We start from the raw sequence: 14,550 nt of genomic DNA on the forward strand, positions 1-14,550 counted from the left end.
AGTCTGTTGGTCCAAATAGATCCACAGCTAATTATCTAATTCATTGTACAATATGTCCATCTGCTGAGGACCCTGAGCTCCTGCCATAGAGTCACCTGTGCATGGTGAATGAGAGGCCATTTTGAGATGCCCTGACCTAGATCAGACTTGAGTCCTTTAAGTCCTGAAGGAATTTAAAGTTTAATAAAGCTACAGGGGGGAGGGGGTGGAGAGATCCACTTCTACATGAATCGGAATGGAGCTCATGTGATTTCTGCAGGCAGACTTTGCCCAGGCCCCACTGCTTGTGAGCTCCTGTCATCTCACCCGTGGCTATGAAGACCATGTTACTGCATTTTTAGGGTGCTCCTTATTTGGCATATTACTCTTTGGGGTACGCATTTTAATAGTTGCAGACTGACTCATACTTTGTTTTTGTTTTGAGTGGCACTGAAGTCTGCTTCAGTTAATGTTAATGATTTTGTTTTGATTTGTTGTGATTTGTGGTGGTGGTCATGGGTCTTGAACTCAGAGCCTGGGCACTGTCCCTGAGCTTCTGTACTAAAGGCAAGCACTCTACCACTAATACTTCCAGTTTTCAGGTGGTTAATTGGAGATAAGAGTCTCACGAGACTTCCTCCCCTTGGCTGGCTTTGAACCTCAATCTTCAGCTCTCAGCCTCCTGAGTAGCTAGGATTACAGGCATGAGCCATCAGCCCCAGCTTAGTGATACATTTTTAAACACTGATCTGCACAGTTAGGCAAATCCAAATCTGTTCCTCTTATGGTGCCAAGAGTTCTAGGGATATGTTCTCTATCCATCACAACCACTCAATAAGATTTTAGTCCCACTGTATATCATCTGTTGCATGACATAACCATGTTATCACTGCCGACACTGATGAAAAGCATGTGTTGATTGCTAGCTATGTTCTGTATTCAGTAGGGAAAACAATTTTATTCTAGTCACAACTTCTCAGAAGTTCATAACCTAAGGTCTAGTGTTTCCGACTTGAGAAAAATATTAGCGTTTGTGTGGTTTCATCCCTTGAACCACTATAAACTAGAACAGCCTTGTACAAAAATAAGCAAAATGGCACCAACCTCTAAAATCTAGTTGGAGACAGACAGGTGAGGTACATGTCAGTGACAGAGAAATTCTGTCCTGAGGAAATGAGGGGAATTAGAATTAGAGGAGTAGACATTTGAGCCAAATTTTAACAGTTGGTAGAATTTTTGTAGGTAGAAACAGAATGGAGACATTTAAGTATCATACAGGGAATATGAAGAATTTAATTCACAAGCTGATATTCACTTCATTTTTCACAAGTATGAGATACATTAAAAGCCATAGCTAAGGGAGCCAGGACTTGTTCTTACAGGTAGTAAAGAGCCGCTTACAGACTTTAACCCCAAGCAAGTCCTGACTGGACCTAGGAACCGATCTGATGTGAAGGAGAACAAAAGGGACTGAAGATGACCTCAGCGTGCTGTTTGGGTGACCAGCGAGCAGTGTGTTCACTAGTGGTGGAGTATTAAGGACAAGGAAACCTTTGTACTGTAAGATGATTGGACACATATTGCAGAAGCCCATGTAAACAGGCTCACTGAAGTGTATCCACCACCAGCAATTGGCTTCCTGACCCCCAGGCATAGTAGAGACTGAAAGAGTGGGCTGAGACTCCACTGCAGAGAAAGGCCTGTGGGTATTGTGCTAGAATAGAGGTGGAGAAGGGGAAATCCCTGGCTGATGACTGTACTTGTGGGACAGACAGATGGGTGAGGAGGTGGGAGGGAGATCCCTGGTAACCAGGGAAGATACACAAAGGGGCAGAAAAGGGTTTTACAAAGTTAGCATTTAGGTGGTCCCTTCCTTCCTGAGGTGTGGTCCCACGCCAGTGGTAGAGCAGACATCTCAGCTCTGTAGTGATACGAAACTAGAATTAAAGAACTTTTCTTTTGAAAGGTGATTGATTGAAACAAAAAAGTCTATAAAAGTAGCAGTATCACAAGAAAAAAGCTAAGTTTCTCTTCATGGACATAATGTAGTCATTCTTGTCGGTTAGAAGTGTGGGGACAGAAGAAACAAGAGCCTAGGGAGAGGTGGAAAGTGAAGGACTTAAGTTGAGGGCAGGGTGCAGGGCTGCAGCCGCACATGCAGCAGGTGAGGGAGCAGTGCCCAGGGAGCCCGTTCACTGTTGCCCTCACAGAGGAGCGACCACAGTGAGCTTGCTTCTCCCTCTCTCGCATAGCTGAGGGGCAAAAACCCAAAATGTTGCTGAGTACATAGATCATAATCAAAAAAGAGAACACCTGAGGCTCGGCCATGCACTGAGTCAGTCACAGAGACGTCCTCTTCAGAGTTTATCCCCTACTGTGAGGCTGGATGCAGATGTTGCTTAATTGTTCCATTAAGGGAAAGCTCCTTGGAAATCATGCCTTGATTTGTTAAACCTATATGTAGGATCAGTAAATGTGTATCCCAGTTTCATACCCATTCCCAAGACCCACTCTTAGGAGCTGTGCTTAAAATTGGTTAGTATGTTTCCAAAACTGATAGGTACAGCAAATAGACACTCATCCAGGAAGGAAGTATGGACTATTAATGGCCTTTAAAATGAGGAGGAGGAGAACCTGAGCCTCTGACACTTCAGAAATTTGGCAGGATTGGGGAAATACCAAGAGTTGAAACGGGCAAAGCATAGAGGAGGTAGAAGTGGGAGGAATGTAGTTCAAGGTGAGTCAGAAAAAAACAATACCCAGTTTCAGAAACAAGCCCAGGCATGGTAGCATAAGTCTGCTGTCCTGTTTGTGCAGGAAAGCTGAGGTAGGAGGACCACAGTCCAAGGTTAGCCCCAGGTAAACCCAGGAGACCCTACCTAAAAAAGAGAGTGTAGCTCAAAAGGCAGTTTACTTGAGGCTTTGAGTTGAAACTCCAAAAAGAGTTGAAGCAGAAAAGATAGTTATTTCACAAATAGTAGAAAACCTAGGTCTAAAAACAAGAAGACCTCCTTCCTAATTAAGGTGGGGTTTAAGTAAAAGTTCAACAGGAAGTTCCATTGTATATGCTCTTTAGGGAACCGAGTTATCAGAGTAAGTAATATCATTGTCTCAGTTGTAAAATAGTTCAGCTTCACTTTTATTGAAATATTGAGGCTTATATGTGTCCATATATGAATTTATGTATTTATACATATATAGTGGTATTCAAGTACATGGGATAAATTATTTTGGTATGATACTAAATATTCTGGAGAATTGCAAACTAGGTTCAAGCTTGCTACTTGGCCTGTGTAGTGAAGGAAAAGCAGTACAGCCATTTGTGGGCTAAAACATCATCCCATAAGACTGTCAAGTAGTGAGATCACACAGCCTCAAACCTTTGACACCATTGTCTTACAGTCTCCTCCCTCCCAGTCCCACTTCCCTCTGCTCCCTCCCCACCAAACATGGTCTTTTCAGAACTAAATTAAAATGAGAAGTGTGGTTACTGTAAAATAATGAGGCCCCTTGGGAGAAGAGGCAGGCTATATTGAGTTAATGCCCTAGGATTGTGGTTTGCCAGTGATGATGGCGTCCATGTCACTGCATAATTACTATCCCTCCTCAAACACCCTGCGCTGTTGGCATACAGCTCCTGCGCCCATGGAGGCAAAATGGCAACAGCAGGCTCCCACGTCCTGAGTGTATTTGTTAGGTACAGGCAATTTTCTGAGTGTATTTGGTAGATACAGGCAATTTTCTGAGTGTATTTGGTAGATACAGGCAATTTTCTGTTTACAATTATTTAATTTCCTGAGCCACAAAGTTGCTTGTGCTTTCAGCAGCTGATTATTGTATGGGAAGTGGCTAATGAAGGCACTGAAGGCACATTCTTGCTCGTTCCTATTACTATTGTTTTATGTGGCTTAAAGACAGTCTCTGGATGTCTGGAGAAAGTGAGGAGGGGGAGAGTCAAAAAAATTGTTCATTTATTCTCTAGGAAGTGAGCTAGTTTCTGAGATAGATTTATACTACACACTACCTGCAAACAGGGACAAAAGACAAGGGGCAATTTCTTGTAGGAAAGATGTTTTAAGTGAAGTAGATCCACAGTCCCTTGATGGCTAGTTTTCTGTCACTTGGTAAATGTTCCTTACAATTCAGCAGTCAGCTTTGCCCCAGGTTGAAAATGCTATACAGTATGCCTTGTACACAAAATAAATAAATGTTAGGCTGGGTGTAGTGGCCTACACCTGTAATTCTAGAGAGGCAAAGATATGGTTTAAGGCTAATCTCATAAATAGTGATACTTCATCTCAACCAATAAGCCAGGCATAATAGTTCTGTAATCTCAGCTACATAAGAGGCCAAATAGAAGTAACTGTAAGCCCAGCTACATAAGAGGCCAAAAGTAGATGGATCTTGACCCTGGGCAAAAAGCATGAGACACCTCCCACACCTAAAAAAATAATAAATCATGCAAAAAAGGATTAGGGCATGGCTGGTAGAGGGTCTGCCAAGCAAATATGATGCCCAAGTTCAAATCCCAGTTCTACATGAAAGGAAGGCAGGAGGGAGGAATGTCACTAGGCTTACTTTGTGTGTTTCTGACTTCAGTTCAAGTGACAAGAAATTTGGATCTGAAGAACTTCATTAATTCTTATAAGATCCCTGATAGCAATGACTTTGGTTGTTTTGTTGATCTAGGAATATCTTTCTTCAGGAATATCTTCCCTCATTTTCAGTAGACAGTTTTGATGGATAAAATTTTTGTTACAGCTATCTTTTCTTCACTCTGAACATATTCTGCAGTCTATTAAATAACTCCATTGTCTCTGCTGAGAAGTCAGTTGTGAATCCACTGGAGGACAGACTTTACTCCCTCAAGATTTTCTCTGCCTTGTCAGCATTTCTTTTATCACGTATCTGGATAAATATCTCTTTGTGAGAAAGGAGTGCTTTATCTTATTCGGTTTGTTGATGTTTTTGGATATATTAATTAATGCTTAATTAATTCAAGAAATTATTAGCCATCATATCCTTAGACATTTGTCCGGTCTTTCCTGTCTCTTTTGGGCATGTGTACTGCAGGTATGCATTACAGGTACAGTGGCAGTATGCTCACTAGTGTGCCATATTTCTCTGAGGCTCTGCCCACTTTCCTTTTTATTCATACTTCTTCAGAATGGATGCCAGTACTTCTTCATTTTTTGGCAGTTGTATCTACTTTTGAACCCTACAGCAATTTTTTTTTGTTTTCAGTTTTTACTTTTCAACTCTAAAAATGCTAAATGTGAGTAGGAGATCTTCTGTCCTGTTAGTTTCATGGGAAAATACGTTCAGGCATACAAGATATTTTTATAATAAGCTATTATAAATATTATTATTAAACCAACAACTAGTAAACTAGAATACTCATTAGCGATTAAGGAAAAGAAGGAACCCAGAGAAGCAGCACATTGGTGTTGGTTCACCCTTAGGAGCTTGTGGCCCATTGATAAACTTCTGCTTCCTATAGCATAAGGAACACAAGGACATTCAGTGCAAACCTGAGGTATCTAATAGGAGGCCAACCTCATAAATGAAACCTAGAAAGACTAAACTCTTAATGGACAAGAGAGACAAGAAATGGAGGAAGGGGTATTTGATGTAGGAGGAGCTGTTTTGTTTGTTGTTGGTCTACATTTCTGGGAAGTTCTCAATAATTGACGTTTTTTGTATTGCCTTTTTCACATTTCCCCTCAGCAACTGTGTATGTGTTAGACATATTCCATACCATACCACTTGTTTTCTAGGACAATTTCTGTTATGCATAATCTCCACACAAAAGTGGCTCACAAAATTCTCCAACTATAAAGCCATGGATTAGCACTCATTTTGTTATGTACATAATAGTTCTGTGGGTTTTAATCCCGTGTCTATAATTCTTAGAACTTCATGCTGAAGCATATATGAGTAAAAGTACCAAGGCTAAAATTGAACAAAAGGAGATAGAGTTAGTCTTGAAGAGCAGCAAACACATTCACTGCATTGGCAGAACAGAGCTGTGATGATTTTGAGGATGAGTGTGGTGGTGAAGAACTGAGGGCCTTGAACATACTAAGTAAGTACCAGTCTACTGCTGAGCTACATCCTTGGCCTGTTACGACAATCTTTGTCTTTAATCATCTAATCTAATTGTCAAAATGCCCAGGAGTAGAACTCCATTTGCCTTTCACAGGACAAACACAAGGGAGGATCAGTGACTTGCAATAACTCAATGGCTTAGCTTGTCTCTCTATGATGGTTACAGATGACTTTCCAATCTGGTTGCCTTTGGCTCATCTTGTGCTTCCTCTCTCCTCCTCCTGTTTTTCAGTGGCTGCTTCAACCCCCAACTCCACTGCTGGTGCAGCCATGAATTCCTTGACCTCTCTTGGGACTCTGCAAGGACTGGCTGGAGCCACTGTTGGATTGAATAATATTAATGCACTAGCAGGTACCATAAACAGTGAGTATTTGCTGCTCTGGTGGACAGCCTTCCCCCAAATTCTTCACAGAAAATGGTCATCCAGCAATGGCCCTAAAAGGATATGGAATGGGGAGAACTAAAACTTGGGATGGAGGAGCACATGCTTTACCAGGCATACACTAGCCCTGTTTGCATTGCAATGCCCAGCCAGTTACTACTACTTAGCATTTCTTTCCCAATATATAAGTCTTTGTCCACAGATTGATGTGGTTAACAAATAGCTTCAGTGGTTTGAGGAGTTTTATTTGGTTTTGGATTTCCTCTACCCTACTTTAGGTAGTGTGGTATAGAAAAAAAATGGTAGAGGGGAAGGAAGGTAGGAAGCTAGCATCCAGCTCTGATGACCAACAACTATCAGAGCTCAGACAAAGCACTGCTCCCCTCACCCCCCTGCACTGCAGAATATCCATGTGGAAATTGAAAATTCTGGATCAGATGATCTTAAGGTATACACACACACACACCTTTAAAATCCAAAGATTCTTGCCCATGTAATTGAAACCCTCTGTACGATATTTTCACAATAAATAATAATTTTGGAAAAAATTAAAAAATTCAAAGATTCTTGACAAGTATGCCAGGAAATGAAACAGAGTGGAGAGGATGCATGAGTGTCTCCAGGAAGTAGCACAGAGCATCATTGCACTGGTGGGTGAGGCAGGTAGCTCACCAGCTTACACTTGGTTCTGAAACACATAGACTCAAGCCGTGGAAGAACTTTAGAGTCTGCCCTACAAACCCAACCTGTACCTATTTTTATCATTTTAGATGTAGATGGGGATGTGTTCATGACTAAGTTGTAGACTCGTGCTGGGTAAGGGTCCTGTACTGGTTAATCTGGTCTTCAGGCTGGGACCAGGGAGTCCATGAGAAACCAAAAGAGCTTCTGAACCCAGTTACATACTATACAACCCAGGGAGCCTTGCATTAGCTTCCCATTTCGATTTTTATAAAATCCAAACCTCAGTGGGCTGGAGCATGGCTTAGTAGTGTAGAGAGCCTGTCGGCAAGCACAACACTCTAAATTCAAACTCTAGTGCTGCAGGAAAAGAAGAAGAAGAAAGAAAGTCAATAAATGGGTCTTTATTATGTGCCCTATTTTAAGCCATCATGATTCAATAAAAAGTATACTGCTTTGAAAAGCTCATACACTTTAAAATTTTTAAAGGACAAAGAAAACAACAATCCCTTATTTGTTTAAAAAACAACCTAAAACTCATTGAAATTAAAACTAACTTTACAATCCTCTTAGGAAATACATCATATGTTTCAAAATAGGGAATTTCAGATAGTATTAAATCTTTTCATTCACATCTCTGGGAAAACCAAACAAAAACTTAGGATTGAGTTTGATCTGCCATAAAGAAAAGAAAAAAACATTTTGCTCCCAAATGTGATGACTGTAGATTAACATACCATTCATAATCTAGTAACCACATGACAGCTAGCATGTTGTACTCCAGTTAAAACTGCCTCTAGTTTTTACATTTTCAGCAGCCCCATAGGAGCCTCATGGCTGTCACTTAACTCCTGTTTCTGGTACAGCTCCTTTCTGACCCTGTCCTTCACCTAGGTTGGATGTGTGTGCTCGTACACATCCCCTCATGCTGCTTCTCTTGCCCCAGGACCTAGTTCCCCTCAAACAAGGACTTTGATTTGATCGCCTGCCTGTCCTTGGTCTGCAGAGTATCAGGCCAGTGGGATGGTTGTCCTCCTCAGCACGTGCTCATGATTGCTGTTTGTGTGTCCTTGTCTGTGTCCTTTCTACCCGACTCTGTTGTATGTTGCTGGACTTTTCCCATCCTTATCGTGAGGACCCAAGGGGGACTTCATTGAATGGTAGAGGAACCATAACTAGTTATTGTGTGAGGTCTTATTCAAATTTTGCTCTGGCAAGGACAGCTAGCTTAAATTGTTTAATTGGGTTTAAATAAGAAAAAATTTCACATAATCCCTACCAACCAGGATGAACAAAAAATGTTTTTAAAAAAATAAATCATGCACAAATGGAAATATGTTCTTTCTCATTTGGTGTCACTACTACAGAGATCTTGTTACAATCTCAACATTGATTTGGAGCTAATATTTGCTACTTGTCTCAAAGTGGCAAGGGAAAAACCTTCCAGGAATGGAGTATCCTCTCAGATACTCCTCCTTTCCTATTCACTAATGAATGGAGGGGCTAAATAACAGTACCGCTCCTCCCTAAAGATAAAACATGAATCAGCAAGATTAGAAGAAAGAACATGAATAATTCAAGACTTTTCACCTCTGGGTTACTTGAGGGTTCCCTAGGCATGTTTTGTATATTAATATCTGCACTAAGATAAAGTGCTTTGTATTTATCCTTTATGCTCAACAAATAGTCTGTATCTGATTTGGTATGTTGAAATGTAAGTTAAGTGCAACCTAATTTTTTTCTTATTTCAACTGCATTAATTTTTCTAAGTGGCTTACTGCACAGTGCTTAAAATTATAATTAGTTGAATATAACCAACCACAAACACCTGGCAAAAAGTACTTATAAAACTATCTTATGTGAAGCAGAAAAAGTAAAAGAGGCTTTGGTCACATTAGTGTGACTTTTCACTCTTAACTTGCATTGTGAAATGTTTTAATCCATATTCTTATTCACACAGGTACACAGCACATATGTGTTACCTTATTAACATGGGGCATATGTAAATGTGCCACTAATTGTGCTCATCCATCTACTCTGACCCCATACATCTGACACTTAAGTCTCACTTAAGTCTCACTTATTAGCTTGTAGCTTAGAAGTATGTCCCTCATCTATACAAAGGAAAAACCAAGCCCCCCAAAATAGGATGTATACTAAAGAAAAAAAGGCAAGAATGTGCTCCTATGTTACCTGATGCAGTGGCTTGCATGCAGTCTGCATTGCTCCTGATTCTACTCTGCAGTATCATCTCTATAGTGCCCCCCAAATGCTCATATTTATGGGTGTGTCTGTCAGTTTAGGGATGCTAGAATGATGAAGGTAGAGGACTCAGTAGTCAGACCACAAGCTGATCATATTGTCAAACCAATTAAGGAGCCCTCCCTCATAGAAGTTTGCCACTTCTGTCATTTTCTTCCAGCCTTCCTCATCTGCAAATCTAGAATAAATAGGAGATCATCAAGCCATTTGACCTTTTTAAAGAAGAACCCTGTTCTTTTTAAGTGGAAGCATTTTTTGCAACTGTCTCAAACCTTGTCTGTTGTTCAAGACTTTTAGATACCTGTAGTTGAATTTACAAGTTTTATCTCTGATACCAGGTAATTCCCAGGAATCACTACTTGAAATTGAAATCTTTATTCTGCTATATAATCCATTACTTATATTACCCTGGATTTGGTAAACATCTCACCCCAGATTTTCCAAGATAATTTGGGGTTTAAATATTCATAATATTAGTACTTATTAAAAGTTTTAAGGCTACATCATAGAGAAAAAAAGCCACAGGCTAGAAAGAACAAGCCCTGTGTTTCTTACCTGCACAGGTCCCTGACTAGTCCTCCCTCTGGCACTACAGCCCATTTACTTGTTGCCTCTCTACCACTTCCCTCACCTTCTCTCCTGTCTGCTTAAGGCCAGCCATAACTATCTTACACATGAATGACACTAGCAGAAGCAAACAGAACTGCTCAAAGAACGTACCCTCCTTCCCCACCCCCCCAAGGTTCAATCCAAACACAGCCAACTCTGTGAAACACAGGAAGGAGAGAGGACACTGCTAAAGCTTTAAGCCTCACAAGAATTCTCTTAGTCCTGAAACATCTTTACAATACTTCAGGAGAAAGAAGTTGATTCTCTTTCTGTATGAAACAAAGTTGGCAAGAGAGTTAAGAGAATCCTCCAAACCTGGACAATAAAAAGAGACCTAAAACCAGAGAGAAGGGAGCTGGGGTACCAATGACAACAAGCCCCCCAGAAAAACCAAGTCTCAGAGAATGTGGAGCACAGGAAGGCATTCCTGCAAGGCTTCTGTGGTAAGGTCACCATCTGACAACTGTGACATGAGAATGGAGCTTAGGCCTTCACCCAGCTCTGCCACACATCGCTCTGTAGGCTGCCATACACATTTAGAACTACACACTTTGCCAAGAAGTCACTTCTGGCTTTCAGTTTCCACTGATCTAGGAATTTGAGTTTCCAGAAGGCTGATCCCATTTGATCATCAGCTGTTAACAGACTTAAGGTCCTTTTCAGAGGTGTACCGACAAAGGTAAAATAAGAGAAATTACTCCTCCACCCTTTGTCAGTCATAATAATCCAGGATGAATACAAAGAAAAGAGTCAGTGAGGTAAATGTGATTAGTTTGTCCTGAGGTAGGCTAAGTAAGAAGACAAACTATTACTAATCTCTTTAACAGTACTTATTTGTACCAACAAGAAAGAAAGGAAGGAAAGAGGGGCTGGGAAGGTGGCTCAGTGGTAGAGTGCTTGCCTTGCATGTATGAGGCCCTGGGTTCAATTCCTCAGCACCACATAAACAGAAAAAGCCAGAAGTGACACTGTAGCCCAAGTGGTAGAGTGCTATCCTTGAGCTGAAGAACTGAGGGACAGCGCCCAGGTCCAGAGTTCAGGCCCCACAACCAACAACAACAACAAAAAAAGACACTAACAATGAACAAATAAAGCTCAAAAAATATACATATAAAAAAAGATATGAGTGCAAATAAAAATGTTAAAAAAGAAAAAGAAAGGAAGGAAAGAGAAGAAAAGAAAGAGAAAGAAAGTAAAGAAAGAAAAAGAGATTCCCTCAAAATAAAAATTTAAGCCAAGCTCTGTAATCCTAGCTACTCAGAAGGCTGAGATCTGAGTAGTTTTGTTTGTTTGTTTTTAAAATTTTATTGTAAAGGTGATATGCAGAGGGGTTACAGGTACCTAAGTAAAGTAATGAGTACATTTCTTTTAAACAGTGTTAGCCCCTCCATCATTTTCTCCCATTCCCCCCCACCTTAAAAAAAAAAAACTTGAGGAATGGCTTTAAGTCGTGTTGCAGCAGAGCTTGGAAACTGCAGAGCCAGGGAGTGAGGCCTTGAGTTTAAGCCCCAGTACTGGCACAAAACATTCTTTAAAAAAATTAAGAAGATAGATAGATAGATAGATAGATAGATAGATAGATAGATAGATAGATAGATAGATAGATAGATAGATAGATAGATAGATAGATAAAGATAGATAGATAAGATAGATAGATAAGATAGATAGATAGATAGATAGATAGATAGATAGACTGCAGTTCCCATCGGCTAATAGCCAGAATCCACCTTCCAGACATGGTGTGAAGATGGCTAGAAAATATGATACTCTTTGATTTGTAGAAAACAATTACCTGGGCACTGACTTTGTGTAAGTGCATATTATGCACTTGTGTGCCTTTGGTAGGTAATAAGTGGCTTGAGTTCTCTGTGGTTTATGGGAAATGCCCATTTCCTCCTCTTCCTTGACTCTAAATCAACTAGTTGTCCTGATCCCTGACTGCGTCCTTCCACTGGTTAGAAAAAAAATAATGGCACTACTGCCTCACTGGTGTAAAACCAGTATTTTTACCATTGTCCTCATCCTATGGCTTAAGGAGAAAGTTTTACCCTTGCCTCCTTAACCCCTTTGAACTATCCGGTGACTCCTCAAAGAGCCCAATAAATGGATTTAAGTACATAGATTTCACATTCCTCTGCCACTAATATTCTCTCACGAGCTGCTAGGCTCTGAGAAGTAGAAGGCACTTGTTTCACAAAGGTAACAATGGTACTTGCCAGCAGCACGCTGCATGGAATGAAGGTGTACTGTCTTACATGTAGTACCTCAGAGAATTTGGATCACTGGTCTAAGGACTGACAGTTATCATTGCTTAGGTCTTTTTTGCCCATTGTTATCATTTATTTCTTCATGGCTTCGTTTTTTGGTTTTCTGTTGGCTTACTCAGTGTGCTAGCTAGCTGCATGCACTTGATGTTGTACTTGTGTAAAATGATTCTCTAACTTCCTTTGGAAAGCACTAATGAATAAGTGCTATTTCTCTTCTCTATTGTTGGGTTTTTTGTAAAGTTGCTCAAATGCTCTCAGGTATGGCGGCTCTGAATGGAGGACTTGGCGCCACAGGCTTGACGAATGGCACAGCTGGCACCATGGACGCCCTCACCCAGGCCTACTCAGGAATTCAGCAGTATGCGGCAGCCGCACTGCCCACTCTGTACAGCCAGAGCTTGCTGCAACAGCAGAGCGCTGCGGGCAGCCAGAAGGAAGGTAGGTACCTGCCTGGGGCTCGGGGCAAGACCAGCCTGACCTGCACTTGCCTTTAGAGCACATTGAGAAGATGCTAGAGCAAATTACTGCCATAGAGAAGTCAATTGTTTAGTTACTAGTATTCTTATTTTAAAACAAACCTGGAAGCATTGGCCTTTTATTCCAGTCTTCTGATCTTGTATGCATCTTTCAATTTTTCATCCGTCTCTTAAGATGAAGTTCTCATCCATTATAAGCACTTATTAGCTGCTGCCATTAAAAAACTGCCAGGAACCTCCCTCTCTCAAATCAGCATAGTCCACTAGCTTCTCCCTAAGCAATAGAAGGTAAAGCACCTCTCCTGCAATCCCCACTTCTCACATCCATGTGCTCTGTGGTTTTGTGGCCACCCCTCTGCAGGCAGTGGTCCCTACACTAGTGATGAAATCCACTCCTGGGAGTGACTTGTTCTCTGTTTAACTGGGGCTCCTGGGGAAGCAAGCAAGTGGTTGATTACCTTGCTTGCCTACAACAGGGCAAAGTGAACTTCAGAAGTTAATACTAAGAACAGCTTAAAGCTGATGACAAAATGGTTAGAGACCTAATCCAAATAAATTTCTTCCTCCTTTGCCCTCACTCCATGGTTTCAGACTGCTTTTATTTGAAAACTCCAACTTTAAAGACAGTGTTCTTGTAAGAAATAAAATAGTTTTATGCAGTGAAGATTTTTAAGGCGACACAAAAGATACTCTTTTCTTAAAAGGGGGTGGATTGATAACCAATTTTAAATGAAAAATATAGGAAGTTATGTTCTTTTTCAACACTCCAACTGTGACAGTTATTTGCAGGATTTTTAAGTGTGCTCAAATGTTCAGACAACTGTAGTTCACCAGGCATGCAAAAGAGATGGTGCATCATGAGCACCCCAGGTCTTCCCCCAAGAAAAGCATGTGTTTATTTGGTCCCCTTGGCATCTGACTACTACAGTGACAAGACAGGGCAGGAGGGATCCTGAGAAATGATACACTGAGACAGAACCCACAAAGCTATCTCTCCCACAAGGTTTTAGAGAAGAGAATGCCGGTCGCCTCATGGTTATCTAGCATAGCCTTAAAGCAGTAGTTTAAGAACTACTACTGGGCCCTGAAGCGTTCTTCTGAACTGCTTCACCCAGACCACTGCCCGAAATTTCTTTGTGTTGTTTTAAAGCTTTACAAATGTGAAAAATATTATTGTCAGGCTGGGAATGTGGCTTAGTGGTGGAGTGCTTGCCTAGCATGCATGAAGCCCTGGGTTTGATTCCTCAATACCATATAAACAGAAAAGGCCAGAAGTGGTGGTGTGGCTCAAGTAGAGCACTAGCCTTGAGCACAGAGAGGCTCAGGGACAGAGCCCAGGCCCCGAGTTCAAACCCCAGGACCGGCAAATATATATATATATATATATATATATATATATATATATATATATATATGATATATATTTTATATACATATATAGTCAACTCAAAATCACTCCAAGTCTTTGAACTCCCAGTATCATGGTAGCTTGGTTTAGGGTTTATGTTTGGTGGCAATGATGAGTTCTGTTTTGTTGGATTTCATCATCTCTCCTTCTCATATGTCTCTTTTGATTACCCTCTCACCCCATTAACATAGCTCAAGATTCTAACCCACCTAATAGTAGCTTAAGAAGAATGTTATTTCAAAGGCAAATTATATCAGGAAGAGGAGAAAAAATGAATTCAAATACTAAATACATTAGTAGACTTCCTGCTCAACAGTTCTATCCTTTAGACAGAACTGAAAGGCAACCTGAGATAGTCACATACGTGGTGTACTTTC

General features: G+C 40.8%; 1 protein-coding gene across 20 annotated transcripts in view; it reads left to right on the forward strand.

Moving 5' to 3' along the window:
- Celf2 (CUGBP Elav-like family member 2) overlaps positions 1-14,550 on the forward strand; it is a 778,786-nt gene that overhangs the window by 751,243 nt on the left and 12,993 nt on the right. For 9 of the 20 annotated variants that reach the window (XM_069990343.1, XM_069990336.1, XM_069990333.1 and 6 more), the window contains 2 exons: positions 6,320-6,451; positions 12,530-12,727. In XM_069990343.1, the coding sequence (XP_069846444.1) occupies positions 6,320-6,451; positions 12,530-12,727 (330 nt within the window). The remainder of the gene's footprint in view (positions 1-6,319; positions 6,452-12,529; positions 12,728-14,550) is intronic. The other 11 variants (XM_069990335.1, XM_069990329.1, XM_069990330.1 and 8 more) reach the window with 3 other exon arrangements.

This window comes from Dipodomys merriami, unplaced genomic scaffold (assembly GCF_024711535.1).
Source record: "Dipodomys merriami isolate MVZ:Mamm:240054 unplaced genomic scaffold, mDipMer1.0.p SCAF_4, whole genome shotgun sequence".
Taxonomy (NCBI): Eukaryota; Metazoa; Chordata; class Mammalia; order Rodentia; family Heteromyidae; genus Dipodomys; species Dipodomys merriami.